The sequence below is a fragment of the Pleurotus ostreatus genome (assembly GCF_014466165.1).
Source record: "Pleurotus ostreatus strain PC9 chromosome Unknown scaffold_6, whole genome shotgun sequence".
Lineage (NCBI taxonomy): Eukaryota > Fungi > Basidiomycota > Agaricomycetes > Agaricales > Pleurotaceae > Pleurotus > Pleurotus ostreatus.
Window position 1 is genome coordinate 833,905 of NW_023503161.1, and position 13,400 is coordinate 847,304.

General features: G+C 50.1%; 7 protein-coding genes and 1 non-coding gene across 8 annotated transcripts; 5 read left to right on the forward strand and 3 right to left on the reverse strand.

The window, feature by feature from the left end:
* Nucleotides 1-1,491: 1,491 nt before the first annotated feature.
* FYV10 (GID complex subunit containing RING finger motif) lies at nucleotides 1,492-3,023 on the forward strand (the record flags this gene model as incomplete). The annotated part of the gene is made up of 7 exons (XM_036778035.1): nucleotides 1,492-1,548; nucleotides 1,605-1,790; nucleotides 1,846-2,061; nucleotides 2,114-2,236; nucleotides 2,292-2,477; nucleotides 2,529-2,870; nucleotides 2,922-3,023. 7 exons carry the CDS (start codon nucleotides 1,492-1,494, stop codon nucleotides 3,021-3,023), a joined length of 1,212 nt encoding a protein of 403 aa, XP_036629463.1.
* Nucleotides 3,024-3,102: 79 nt separating this feature from the next.
* PC9H_008526 lies at nucleotides 3,103-3,188 on the reverse strand. Its single transcript has one exon. It is a non-coding gene; the product is annotated as a tRNA-Thr (tRNA).
* Nucleotides 3,189-3,453: 265 nt separating this feature from the next.
* PC9H_008527 (uncharacterized protein) lies at nucleotides 3,454-4,771 on the forward strand (the record flags this gene model as incomplete). The annotated part of the gene is made up of 8 exons (XM_036778036.1): nucleotides 3,454-3,614; nucleotides 3,669-3,712; nucleotides 3,767-3,784; nucleotides 3,840-4,033; nucleotides 4,085-4,127; nucleotides 4,181-4,282; nucleotides 4,346-4,553; nucleotides 4,606-4,771. The coding sequence occupies 8 exons, from the start codon at nucleotides 3,454-3,456 to the stop codon at nucleotides 4,769-4,771; spliced, it is 936 nt and encodes a 311-aa protein (XP_036629464.1).
* An 841-nt stretch (nucleotides 4,772-5,612) lies between these two features.
* On the forward strand, nucleotides 5,613-7,527 carry PC9H_008528 (uncharacterized protein; the record flags this gene model as incomplete). Its single annotated transcript, XM_036778037.1, has 8 exons — nucleotides 5,613-5,876; nucleotides 5,934-6,032; nucleotides 6,085-6,187; nucleotides 6,243-6,331; nucleotides 6,398-6,691; nucleotides 6,750-6,798; nucleotides 6,858-7,265; nucleotides 7,316-7,527. 8 exons carry the CDS (start codon nucleotides 5,613-5,615, stop codon nucleotides 7,525-7,527), a joined length of 1,518 nt encoding a protein of 505 aa, XP_036629465.1.
* Nucleotides 7,528-7,912: 385 nt separating this feature from the next.
* On the reverse strand, nucleotides 7,913-8,593 carry RRG9 (Required for respiratory growth protein 9 mitochondrial; the record flags this gene model as incomplete). Its single annotated transcript, XM_036778038.1, has 1 exon — nucleotides 7,913-8,593. The coding sequence occupies one exon, from the start codon at nucleotides 8,591-8,593 to the stop codon at nucleotides 7,913-7,915; it is 681 nt and encodes a 226-aa protein (XP_036629466.1).
* Nucleotides 8,594-8,789: 196 nt separating this feature from the next.
* Nucleotides 8,790-9,545, forward strand: PC9H_008530 (uncharacterized protein; the record flags this gene model as incomplete). Its single annotated transcript, XM_036778039.1, has 6 exons — nucleotides 8,790-8,823; nucleotides 8,890-8,948; nucleotides 9,014-9,169; nucleotides 9,239-9,280; nucleotides 9,336-9,449; nucleotides 9,516-9,545. The coding sequence occupies 6 exons, from the start codon at nucleotides 8,790-8,792 to the stop codon at nucleotides 9,543-9,545; spliced, it is 435 nt and encodes a 144-aa protein (XP_036629467.1).
* A 139-nt stretch (nucleotides 9,546-9,684) lies between these two features.
* On the reverse strand, nucleotides 9,685-10,676 carry PC9H_008531 (uncharacterized protein; the record flags this gene model as incomplete). The annotated part of the gene is made up of 7 exons (XM_036778040.1): nucleotides 9,685-9,807; nucleotides 9,883-9,945; nucleotides 10,013-10,102; nucleotides 10,198-10,341; nucleotides 10,412-10,459; nucleotides 10,537-10,566; nucleotides 10,626-10,676. 7 exons carry the CDS (start codon nucleotides 10,674-10,676, stop codon nucleotides 9,685-9,687), a joined length of 549 nt encoding a protein of 182 aa, XP_036629468.1.
* A 201-nt stretch (nucleotides 10,677-10,877) lies between these two features.
* EGD1 (Nascent polypeptide-associated complex subunit beta) lies at nucleotides 10,878-11,591 on the forward strand (the record flags this gene model as incomplete). Its single annotated transcript, XM_036778041.1, has 3 exons — nucleotides 10,878-10,932; nucleotides 11,055-11,231; nucleotides 11,326-11,591. 3 exons carry the CDS (start codon nucleotides 10,878-10,880, stop codon nucleotides 11,589-11,591), a joined length of 498 nt encoding a protein of 165 aa, XP_036629469.1.
* Nucleotides 11,592-13,400: the final 1,809 nt, after the last annotated feature.

Sequence of the window (13,400 nt, forward strand, 5' to 3'; positions counted from 1 at the left end):
CTCGGGAGTTCTTTGTCCTGTCTTCGTCGGGAATGCCCAGAGATGTCTAGATGAACACGATGTAACAGGGATGTCGAGGACTGGACAGGTGTGGGTGTGGGAGGAACACTGTCCAGCCACCTAACGGTTGCAGCCTGCAGGCAAATTCCTTTAGCGGTGTCTGTGCTTCGTTGCGAGGCACGAAAATAAGCGGGAGTTCCAAGAGGTGACAGTAGGCCAGCAGTCGGGCCACGAGGGTAAATGCATCGCTCGAGAGCCCGATGAGTTGAGGTCATGGCGAAGTGAGGAGTATCAAGCAGCCTCACAAGTTCTATGTCACCCAAGTTTAGATACTAGTGTGCCCACTAGTGCATTATTGATTATCATTCCCCATGTTTTTGATACTGGCTAGAGCAATCAAGGAACAATGAGGATTTAGAAACGATACAAGCCAAGGAACCCCATGAAAACGTCAAACTCACGACTGATTTTCCGCAATATCACCGATTCACAGTGGCGGCACGCCTGGAAGCAAAAAGAACGGTTGATGTTGGATATAGAAATCATGTCTCCAGTAGGTTGGATTGTTTGCGTCCGAACGGTTTGTTTGGACGTTCAGTCCCCGCCTGGCTGGTGCGCCACAGCACAAACCAGTTCAAATGACTTCATTCATCTGGGAAGTAAACGAGGGTGACCTCAAGTCGTTCGATCCTCTCGATCCCGGACATTAAGGATAGAATATAGAATGCGGATCGACTGAGGAACAGTGTGTCAGCGCTGAGGCCTCCGAATTAGTCAAACTTCTGCGTACAGTGAGCGCCATCGGGCCCAGTACTATACTTACTGAATTACACAGTCTGATGAAACGGGTTATTTTCGTTCAGCACGATGTCGGCGGCCGTGGTCGAGAGCGATCTAGCTTCCCGGCTGGAATGAAAGGCCTTTTATTTGTGGAGAAAAACCAGCCACGGTGGAGATCGTGATAGTGACCTGCGAAGTTGGCCGCACGATCGATGGCTTCAATGTCCGGGTCGAGCAAGCGGTATGGGGAAGTACTACAGAAGAGATTGGGCGAGCTCCGATGCCTAGAGGCCACACGACCCCCAAACGCCAGCGTGGCCCAAGGAGGCCCGGGACCATCGCCTGTGAAACGGCTTCCCTGGTACCAGGGAGACGGTAAAGGGGTTGTCCGAGTCGGGTGTTTGGGGGATTCGACTCTGCGAGGGTACATAAGTGGACCGCTGCGTGCGTCCTCCCGGTGGGTGTTCCTGTGGCTGTTGTTATTATTATTTGTCGAAAGTTGGCAAAAAAGTTCGGGTGGCTTCAAGCTGGCTCGGATTAGGCTCGGAGAATGCAGTGACCAAATGGTGGCATAAGAGACGCAGAGGCGCCTTGATTACATAAGCAGCATCATGAATTATGGGCGCTTCTGCTAAGCAGCCGCGACTCACGCGCAACACCGACAGTGTCCACTTCCATCACCGTCGACTTATACAATTCCGCCGAAATACCATGAGCAACAAGATGAACGTTGAGGGAATGATGATGTTGGAGCAGCCTTTCCTTCGAGTCTGTTCCATCTTCGTCTCCTTGGTGACACGACTAATTTCTATTGAATTGTGCAGGTGCCTTACGAGAACTACAGGAAAGCTTTCCGGACGTCACAACGCAATGTCGAGAAAGACCTAGGTGCTGTCAATGCTATGGCCACTGACGTCTCCAAAAGGGTGACTATAGAAAATGCTGAGCCGGCTGACACGGTGAACGCAATCGACACCATGATAGCGCGTGTGGAGGCCTTGAAACGGAAGGTGCGTTTCCCTCTGGTTTATCCCCACTTTGCCCCCCGCTAATGTACACCCCTAGCTGTCTGACCTGCAAGAGACCACCGGGAAACCAGCGGTGAACGTCCTGCGAGAACGGGTTAACCATGTAGCCGCCATGGAGGGAATTCAAAGCTCCAATAGTCCGGAATTCGATCGTTGGACGGACACGAGATTTGACCGCTGGCTAGTGGATTGGTTCTTGCGAAATGGAAAGGAGAAGTCGGCTAGGCACCTCGCGCAAGAGAAACATATCGAGGTATGTGGATATCTATTACAGCGACGGACGGCTCACACGCACTCCTGGGTAGCCTTTAGTCGACATCGACTTGTTTATGGATATACGGCGCATTGAGGATGCCCTCTCGCACCAAAGCTGCACGGAGGCCTTGGCTTGGTGCAGCGAGAACAAGACGGCGCTGCGTAAGATCAAGGTATGTCCTCCGTCCGGACGCCCTCGATCATGCGAAGTTACGACGATCATTACAGAGCACCCTTGAATTCGAGCTTCGGCTGCAAGAGTACATTGAGCTAGCTCGCGCCCGTCGATCCATGGAGGCTATTGCGTACTCCAAGAAATACCTCGTGTCTTGGCACGAAACGCACCTTGACCAAATACACAAAGCTATAGCGCTCCTGGCGTTTCCTCCCACGACAACATGTGGGCCCTACAAGGCGAGCTGTTTTGCCCATGCTGTGATATGTGTAATTGACATTTCTCACCAGCGGTTGTACGACCCCTCCCGATGGTCAAACCTAATCCGGTCATTTCGGCTAGCCATCTACACCCTGAACACCTTACCCACCGAGCCCCTCTTGCATCTAGCCCTTTACGCCGGTCTGGCTTCATTGAAGCTCCCAGCATGCTTCGACCATGCTACAAAGAACACCGACTGCCCCGTGTGTGATGGAGGTTCTAGCGAAGGCCTCGGACTGGGCAAATTGGCCGCTGAGGTACCATTCAGCCACCATGTTAATTCGACAATCGTGTGCGCGATCACAGGGAGAATTATGGACGCGGACAACATGCCTATGGCGTTCCCAAATGGTTACGTCTATTCTCGCGAAGTGGGTCTTTGTCCTCCGCACCAGCGCATCTTTGCCTGACGTTCTGTCTAGGTTTTGGAAGATATGGCGGCGAAGAACCGTGGCATGGTCACTTGCCCGCGCACGGGCGAGACTTGCCAGTTTGCGGCCTTGAGAAAAGTATATATCTCATAGTGTTGTAGATGCTATGTAATTCTATGTTGCCATGTACGCTTTACGAATTGTCTGTACGAAAACGGGATGGAAACAAAAATTCCGCCTAGCCGATTTGAACGACTGACCTCTTCATAAGCTACTGATGTTACTAGTGAAGCGCTACTACCGCTGAGCTAAGGCGGATGTTGAATACTATGGCCATGCACTTGTGATATGATCGACATGGTGTCAACGTTACGGTACTTTCGTCTACTGAAAATATCAGATGCAAAGGCAATATAAAGGTTGATTGGTGTTGACACTAAGACGGAACGCCAGAGTAGGCGAGAGAGCGTCGGTGGACCGCCGCTGCGGCCAAACAGCACCAAGCACAGCGCTAGGGCGGCGCGATCAAATGAATACATCTTCCATCGCAACCCTTACCGGCCTTAGCTTTGAGCGCGCATTCATGGCCTCGCTCCGTCAGAGAGCTCCTCTCGCTTCCGGATCAACTGCCACCGTCACACATTTGCGAGACGTTGCAGCCGAGGTTCATAAACTCACTCTGGAATGGCTCGAAATTCCTGAATGGCAACGCGACAACGAGTACATTCTCACTGGATATCGCAGGTATCAATGATGAACTGTTTTACCAGAACCGAATTACAATTCATTCATAACTAGGGTACAGCACCACTGGCGTGGTTGCGTGCACTCGGTCTACGCGTGTAAGCAGACTACCTCTCCGCGACGAAACCGCAATCCTGAGTCCTGACTTGCAGATCTGCATAATGAAACCGGTGTGTCCTGGCGGCAACTGCTACTACGATGCCTCGCGGCTAATGCCAACCGTAGTGAATATCCACAGTCACCTCTGGGGAGCTGTCCTATTTGGATATCTCTTGCTGACGTTTTATCCAAATTATGTGGCCCACCAACACGGTGCCTCATGGATTGATGTAACAGTGTTCGCAATATTCCTGGTCTCGGCCGTCTTCTGCCTTCTAGCCAGCGCCACCCTCCATGCCTTTACATGCCATTCACCGAAGGTACGGCCTTGCCTGTCACCGAAGGTTGCTATTCGTCATACTTGCCTGTAGATAGCATTGCGATGTCATGTATTGGATTATTCCGGGATTGTCGGTAAGCCATTCCACGGTTAGATACGAACAACTGACTTGAACGAAACAATTTAGTCTTGATAGTTGGCTCCTTTTATCCGTGTATCTACTACGGTTTCTTCTGCCACCGCTTTTCCCAGGTCGTATATTTATCTGGTATCACGATCATCGGCATCGGTCAGTGACGGTATCCATTGAACCTATGGTGGCTTTGACATGTATTGAACCGGCGTGTTCCAGGTGCTGCATACATCGTCTTGAACCCAAAATATGCTCAACCCAGCCATAGGGGTGCCAGAACCGCGGTCTTCGTGGCTTTGGGTCTGTCCGCTGTCATTCCGGTGTCTCACGGCCTTCTTTCCCATGGAGTCAACAAGATGATGTCGGAAATGGGTTTTGGATGGCTTGTGCTCTCTGGGGCGCTGTATCTTGCTGGGGCGTTACTCTAGTAAGTTTCGTCGCTACGGGTTGGCAATTATACTGACAATATTGGTTGTCAGCGCCAATAGGATACCAGAACGTTTGAGCCCGGGAAAGTTTGATTACTTCTTCGCATCTCACCAAATATTCCATTGCTTCGTGGTCCTGGCTGCTTTGGCGCATTATCTATGCGTTCTAACGGCATTTGACCACTGGCATTCTCAGCAACTAGTCTGTTCGACGTAGCGTATCATTCCACGGGGTGCGTCATCCCCATCCCATGTGTGTGAGTTGCTGCATGCCGTTCTCAACTATGATTGATGTATACCCCATTAATAGCTACGCTGCATGCGCCAAGCAGCCGTCCAAACTCGTGGCGCCCAAAGGAGACATTCCGACAGATATTCTTGTTCTAACCATAGGCGGCATTTTATAGATCCCTGCTTGAGATATTGTAGTAAGAACCATGGAAAGAACTCGGTGCCGGTGATATTCGTCAGTCCGTCAGCCCGCCAAGCGATTGAGAGCTCTGTACCAATAAGGGTTTCGGCTTTCCTACAAAGTACTTGACGGCATTGCACAAGACATCGTGTCATCGACCCAAGTCACCGTGCATCGTAATTACCTGCGCGCAACACACGCACGCAACGAGATTGGCGGAGACGCAAGGAGTACATAAATGGAACAAACACTGGTGAATGTGAAACGTAAGTGGACTGCGACGAAGCAAACCGGTTCAAACTTCAGCGCGAACCGAGCCAGATTTGGCACGAGGACCTTGCAGAGTCGGTGCCGAATGCGAGAAGCAGCACTTAGGTGAGTTCCAAATTCCAACCATTCAAGTAACTAATGCAGATTCACAGGAGATCACAGAAGCCCATGAGACAGATTCCGGCTCCAACAACATGGCTACCAGATGCCCCCTTATGCCAATTCTACCGGGGCCGTGCTTGACCTTGATCGTGCGCTTTCTCCGATCCCTGTTCAACCATGCTCCTGCATGGCCGCACGTATAAAATGGCTGGGCAAATGGCTCAGACTTTCTGCACATCCCATCTGAATTATTACTATCGACCCCCTTCTCATCATGCCCTACGCCGTGGGTCTCCAAGCTGCTGCATCGGCATTGCTGCATGCTGGCTTCCCAACCCAATTCACCCTCGCTATCGTTATTTTCCTTCTCATTATGCATGTCATATCATGCTTCGAGCAAGAGCAACCCGACGCTCCTAAGACACTCCCTGGACACTCATTATCCGCCATCCATCCATTCTTCCGACGCCGGTTCGACTTCTTGAACTGGGGATTTCATGCGACAGGCCAAAGTGTCTTCCAATTTCACCTTCTTCGGGTGAGTGTGGTGTTTAATCACAATGTGGGCTTTCGCTTATAGCCGGTGTGTCATCAGAATCAGGTCATCGTCGTCTCCGGCGAGCGGGCTCGGGAGACGTTCTTTGCTGCTCGTGGCCTTGATCTCGAACAAGGGTTCAAAATATTGTCTGGAGCTGTGAGTATTGTCCGTTATCTTCTCACGACATACTCTGAACTGGCGTGGCCAGCTCCCCACTCTCAAAGGAGTAACATCCGACCTTCAGAACAAGGCTAGAAATATCATCTACAAGCGACTTGCAACCGTCCAGCGAAATACTTCTCTGAGCGACTGTGAGTAGCATGCCTTTCAATGATCGTCCTGCTGAGTTTTAGCGAAATAATCCAGTGATTCCCGCAATCTTGGAGGATTCTCGGCGAATCATGGAGGGTTGGGGATCAGGAGGATCCTTCGATCCCTTCGAGAAAGTTTACGAAGTTAGCCTTTTAACGCCTTGCTCTCACTGGGTTTTCATCTGACATATTCGCATCAATTGTGTCCAGCTCATCTTCCAGACCACCGTGCGAAGCCTTACATGTTCAGAAATCGCCGACGATCCTGCTATTGTCGCACGACTCAAGGTCCTTTACGATAAACTCGACCACGGCACGACGCCCGCCACCGTCCTCCTTCCATGGTTACCCACACCTGCCATGTTGAAGAAATTATGGGCCACCAAGCAAATCTACGACATCGTCGCCCACGCTATTGCCACTCGGGAACAAAGCGGTGTGCCTCAAAACGACACGCTACAGATGCTCCTCGACTCCAAAGACGACAAACTGATTATTGTCGGAGTAAGTGATAAAGCCCGTCCCTTGTTCCTTATAGAATACTGATCGTGACTGGTGATAGTTCATCATGGGGCTTTTGATTGCAGGCGCGCGCGCAACGGGCACAACTGGTATGTTGGCGTCGTCTAGGCAGAGAAAACGTTGCTAAAAGAGTGTTCTGTGACATTAGCATCGTGGCTCATTACTTTCTTGGGCGCCAACCCTGAATGGCGGGCGAAGGCACTACTCGAAGTCCAGACACTCCTTTCGAACTATCCACTTTCTCAGCCGACACCAAACGGCTCCACCTCTGCTCACCTAGCAACCATCCCTCTGGAAGCTTGGGAGGCAGAGATGCCTGTTCTCGACTCTCTGATCAGGGAAACCCTACGTATTGCGCAACCACATTCTGCGATGAGACGCAACCTCGGTCCCGATCTTTACATCGAAAACAAGCGCGTCCCAACGGGATCATATGTTATTTATCCGTTCAGTGACGTCCATCTCGACCCAGAACTCTATCCGGATCCATGGAAATTCGATCCCTCGAGGCCAGTCGACACCAAAACGCCCTTCGGTTATGTCGGCTGGGGTGGAGGTAAGTGTCACCTTCATGATGGGTCTCTCGGGTACTTACTCCGGCTGCAGGCAAAACAACTTGCCTCGGAACTCGCCTCGCAAAACTAGAACTGAAAATGGTTTCATCTTTATTCCTTCTCGGATTCCAACACCACATCGTCGACATAAATGGAAAGGTCGCTGATGTTGCTCCCAAGCCGGACTGGAACGATATACATATGTGTCGCCCTGCCAAAGGTTCATGCTACGTCAAATATGAAAAACTAGAAACCCAACTATAGACGTAGACCTGGTGTCTATGCTCTTAACGACTGTCATTCGCCAACGTTAACACTCTCGTTGCAATATGTATCGCATCGTTGTAAATTGTCGCTCCCTAGTCATTATTCTTGATTAATCTCGTATTTCCGTATTCGTAGATGGTCACATATATTATTTCTATCTACGTATGTAATCCTTAGAGTGTCCTAGAGAAATACCCATACCTGTATCCATATAATATTACTTATATAATATGATGGAATTATGTACCACATCTTGAACGTTTCGTTCGACACGGAATTTCTTAGAAACAAGATAGCCTAGTTGCAAGCGTTCAGGACGTTGAAAACGTGACACAGGACAGACCACTTGCCATACATTAGAGGGACACAATAAACAGGACACCTAATCGAACTCCAGCATGTCTTTGGCGTGAGCACCTATAACCCTCCTCCCTCTCTCCCGCCCAGAAACATATCCTTGCTTGAGAGACTGCAGCTCCAGTGACTGCGCGGCCTCTTTCTCCTTCCTCTCTCTGATGAACTGTTCCCTTATACCGCGTTCCCGCATAGCAAGCCTTGCGATTTTCTCTTTCGGAGGCTGCCATTTGCTCTTCAAAATCCTCCTCACAGCCTCCGAACTGATTTTGAACTTGTCTGCAAGCACAGACGTGGTGAAGGTCTCTGGACTGAATCGATGAAGGTCCCGCAGTCCTTCCATAGCCTCTCGGGAGAGTTTACGCGGCGGCTCCCAACCGTCTGGAAACTTTTCCTTCATGACTTCGCGATGAGCCTGGTATTGCGCAGGTGTCGGTTCCCGTGGGGGTTTCCGTCGATGAAGTGGTGGCTGATTGGGCCTTACTCCATTTACTGCATCGCTATCTTCGGTAAGGTCAACAGGAGTATCATCATCGTCGAGAATAGACCGCGGAGTGGGCATTCCAGCAATTCTCCATTTTTGCGTGGATGAAGGGAGAACGGACGATGAGTACAGCCGATGAATAGATGAACGCAGACAAGGAAAGGTCTGCGCAGAGAATAGGGGGCGAGTGAGGGAATGCTGCAAGCTTGTCGCCGCGCGATGCATCTTGAGCAGGAGAAGAGCCTGTCAGTGAGTTTGGAGTTGAGAGAATTTCTTTAGCGCCCAAACAGTTCGACTACCGCGTAGGCGCTAAATTGCGATTGCATTTATACCATTAACCACAACATATATACATCCCTTCTCATTGAATTTCAGTTCTTTTCTTTTCCATTCTTTACTAGCTTTTCTCCTTCTTGCTGCCATGGCCGACGTATCTGACCCCGCAATCAGTGAAGGTCAGATTAAGGCTCTTCTATTATCATCCAATATAACGTCGACCTAATCTATTTCCCATCTTGCAGCCTATCTGGACGTCCGGTCCGACAAATCGGAGACGAACTGGTTGCTCTTGGACTATGAGGTCGATGCGCTCGTTCTCATAACCTGAGCCCTGAACTGATCGCGGTCGTATCGCTCTCCACGTAGTCCGACCGCTCCGACAAGCTTTTGGTCACCCAAACGGGGAGTGGAGGGCTATCGGAATTGCGAGAAGTGCTGGATGATACCAAGGCTTCGTTCGCCTATGTACGGGTCAGGTACTCAAACGACAAGGAATCTACGCGCGAGAAGTTCATATTGGTGGTTAGTAGACCGCTATTTGATTCCCTCCGCTATTGATCCATGATCTCTTGGTGTTGAATCGCATCGTAGGTGTGGATCGGTCCTCAATGCAAAGTAATGCGGAAAGCCAAGGTCAGCGCCCAGAGCTTGTGCGTTTGATCAGGTGTTTGACGGCTTCACTATGTAGATTTCGGTGCATTCGGCTGACGTCAAGGGGGCACTGCGAGTCTACTCGATTGAAGTTCCCGCTCGGGAACGAGATGACTTAAATGAGGAGCCCATAGTCGTCAAACTCAGGAAGGTAAGTGTTCACTCCTAGCCAAACGCCAAACTTAAAGGACGGTATTCATTACGGCAATGTCTGCAGGCCGGGGGCGCAAGCTACGATGGCGTTTAATTTATCATACTCTCTAGTTATTGTTACAAAGTTCAGCTGTCTGTCATGTTTTCTCCGCTGGAATAAAGCTTTTGGTGGCCAATTGTCTGCTAAGCATAAGCTCTTCTGTACAACAACGCTTTTGGGTTACGCCGTGTGACTACTTGGTTACGAACTTGGAAAGGCCTTCAATTCCCTGCTCGTCGAGCCTCATGCCCAGCCACTCCGACATCGGCTTCGCACCTAGAGACTTCTCATAGAAGTCAATCGAAGGCTGGTTCCACTGTGGGTCGATGAAATGAAAAATAGCGGTTTCAGAAGAGTAGAGAGTAGCACCATCAGCGTTCAATGTTCATACTTTAGGGGTATTGCGCGATGGCATGCATACCTTAAGGACAGACCAATCCATTCGCGCACAGTCCTTGAAATCCCGAGGGTTCCATGACAAATTTAGTGACCGTTAAGCTCCAAGGTGCAGCTTCATTTACCTTCTCCCGAGCCACCTTGCTGAGCTCGCCAAAGAGGGCTTTGCCAATGCCTTGCCCTCTGAGCTCCGGTTTTACATATAAGTCTTCCAACTGTGAATCGCACGCCAGGTGTCAAACATAAAGGGGGTTAGAGTGTGTGTTAGCAGAATAATATAGTAATGCATTGGTCAAAGACAACGACGCACGTACAAACCTGGCCTTCCTGTCCAGGTGGAGAAGTTAAAGAAGTATAAGGCTAGGCCGATCGGAGGTCCGGGCGTGGCCTCTGTACCCGAGACTGCCAGAAGAGCATGCGCTACTGGCGTGTCGCCGAAGAGGTTTCGTTCTAACTAGCGGTGTATGTGGATTTGTGAGACGCCCCCTGATCCCCGCTGATCGCTCGGGGACGAGCCGACTCACCAGCTGAGGAGTTGCCTTGGCAGACTCCGGCTCTTTCTCGTAAGTTGCCTACGAGAATGCGCAAGCGAGTCGCATGCACGGCATTAGTATGCCACGATTTGTTGGCAGCCAGGGCAATGACATACAAGCTCATAGATCAGCTGTAGAATAGTCTCCTAAACACTTTGAGGTAAGTCGTTGAACACCGAGCGGGGACAAAACATAAAGTTCATACCACATCGGTTAATTTAGCAGCTCTGATATGGAATTTACTGAGAGTCGACATTGTGGAGGACTATGTTCGGATGGCGCTTACTTCCAGCTTCCTTGTTCAAGGTGGCTGACTAAATCGGTTCCCTGAATGACAATCCATCGATCGTTATTGACGGTTGTGTACTAAAGGCATTGAACCTTATTCTGTTTTTCATCCTCGTCGTCCACAACAGTCTTGGTACGCCTCACGGATCCAAGATCCAAAAATTACACCATGGACCCAGCGAAATTGGCTAAGCTTCAGGCGCAAGCTGCAGCCAACAGAATCGGTGAGGCTCTATTCTCCCAAATTTCCGCGTCTGGAGGCCGAATACTCACCATGTACCGTTCCGACATTGCGATCACGACCACACCGCACATGTTACCTGAAATCCTATATTTCGACGAATAGGTGGCAAGGGAACTGTGCGGCGAAAGATTGTGCGGAAGACCAAGCCTTCTGCCGCACAAGATGACAAGAAACTGCAAGGCGCTTTGAAAAAGTTGAACGTCCAACCCATTCCTGGTGTTGAGGAAGTCAACATGTTCAGGGAGGATGGAAACGTGTTGCACTTCACGGCTCCTAAAGGTGAGTGGCTGGATTTCATTCGGACGATGCGGTGTCGCGTCGTTTGGATTACGCGTACAAATGGATTTATGGCTAACGAGTAATAATAATATAGTCCACGCTGCCGTCTCTGCCAACACCTTCGCCGTCTACGGTACCGGTCACGTAAAAGAGCTCACTGAACTGGTCCCTGGTATTCTCAACCAGCTCGGACCCGACTCGCTGGCCTCATTGCGCAAGCTGGCCGAGTCATACCAAGCCATCCAACAAGGCCAGCAACGGCCAGCAGCTTCCGGTGCTGCTGAAGAGGATGATGATGACGTCCCCGACTTGGTGGAAAACTTCGATGTCGAGGCTGACGGCAAGGCCGCTCTCGATTAGTATGGTCATTTATTGATCGAGTTAGTTGGTGGGTTGCGGGAGAGTGGGGGGAACGTGAAATGGCAAGAAAATAATTGACACTACTGCAGTTGTTTGTATTCTCGCATCATATTCTCATCGTCTGTTTGCACACTTACTATTCCTCGACCTGTTGTGTCCATCAGCCAGGCTGCATCTGTCTTCAGATCTCTCCTTCATGGTGCCTATGTTCTGCTTTCGTCACTGTCGCGTATGCAATGCATTCTATTCTTCGCTATCAACCCTCGCGCTTTCGCTGCCGGTTCCGAGTGAGAAGTATTCGCCGTAATATCGCGCATACCGGATCCTCCAGATTGCTGCTGGGAATGTCGGGCGTTTGTTCAGGCGGATACCAGCACTTCGCTATTTTTATGACTGACCGGTCCTGGATTCGAGGTTAGACGCGCTGGAGTTCTACCGAGATGCGCCGCGTGATCCTGTGTCGACTCGCGACTAGCCTATCCTAGCCCATCCTGGTATAACGTCAACTGTGTCATACACTTCTGCCATGGGTGGGAGTCGGTAAGTTCCACTCGAATTTGATTCCGCGTGCTCGGTATTGTACTCAAACCAGAGTTGCAGATTGGCTACTGGATTGCTGGGAATGCCGGTGGCCCTCGTGTACCCCTTATGCATACGTCAGTACACAGATCACCACAGCGGGGAACAAGGGCATCTTCCAGTTTCAATGTTCCTCCGAGCTTTCGTCGTCGCTTGACGAACCATTTCGCCTCTAAATCTGACAGTGGTGTAACGGCCACAAATTTAGAACCGACCACCGCATCACGAAGACGCAGACTGTGAAGTGACTCCACGATATACGCATTCAAGGTTATCCCCCATGTGCACTCCCTCGTTTGTCTTGTGTCGAGATAGACACTCATCACGCTGAATACGGAATGTGGGTTACAAATCCAGCCATCCTCATGGTTGTTTTGCATTGCACCTTCCACATGAGAATTGCAAATATCATTGGCGTGGTTCGCCAGGGCAGAAGCCTTATGGAATGTGTACTACTGAAACGTATCACAGGCACTTACGCTCCCTTGTGGTCCGATACCAGCGCGTCGCCCAAATGCCTATTACCTTTCCACGGTAAACGACTATCCGTGTCCGAGTAACTATCGCCGGGTACACGTCTGAGAATGACTTCCTTGTATATTTATGTCCATGTTTACGAACGGGGGTGAATATCCTCACCGTCAGTCCACTTGTCCATTTATTTATCAAGAGTGAGAGAGTGTGTGGGCACTGATAAGGTTCTGTATCACCGCATATGCTCCCGTGTGGTGTGCCTCAATGGTTCGCAAATGTAGCTCGTTCGTCTCAGCTCTCTACTCGGCTCAAACGTTGACGAACCACTGACCAATCGTTTGGAGTTCATTCAGTAATATTTCGTGCAGAATTCCGCACATTATCCCAAAAAGGCAACCCAGATTACAATTTGGGCGGGCTTGTGGAGGTTTGTGGAAGGAGTCAATAAGACAGCTCTGAGTAAATCACCAAGCTCATTCCGAGTTAATTATAATCACCAAGTTTATTATTACGAGACAATTCGGCTGATTCCATGGCGAAAAGATGGTAACGCTCGGTGACAGGGGCACTGAATATTCTCCCCGAAAGACAAACGGACATCGGTAGCATGATATACACAATCATGGCAGAGAGTTTCTAAGTTTATATCAAAGCAAAACATGCACAGCAAGTAATAAGTTACACACACTGCCCGCACTACCCGTCTCTAGATCTCATTTCTCAAAATAATGCTAAAACAGCGCTCGCAGAAGGGGT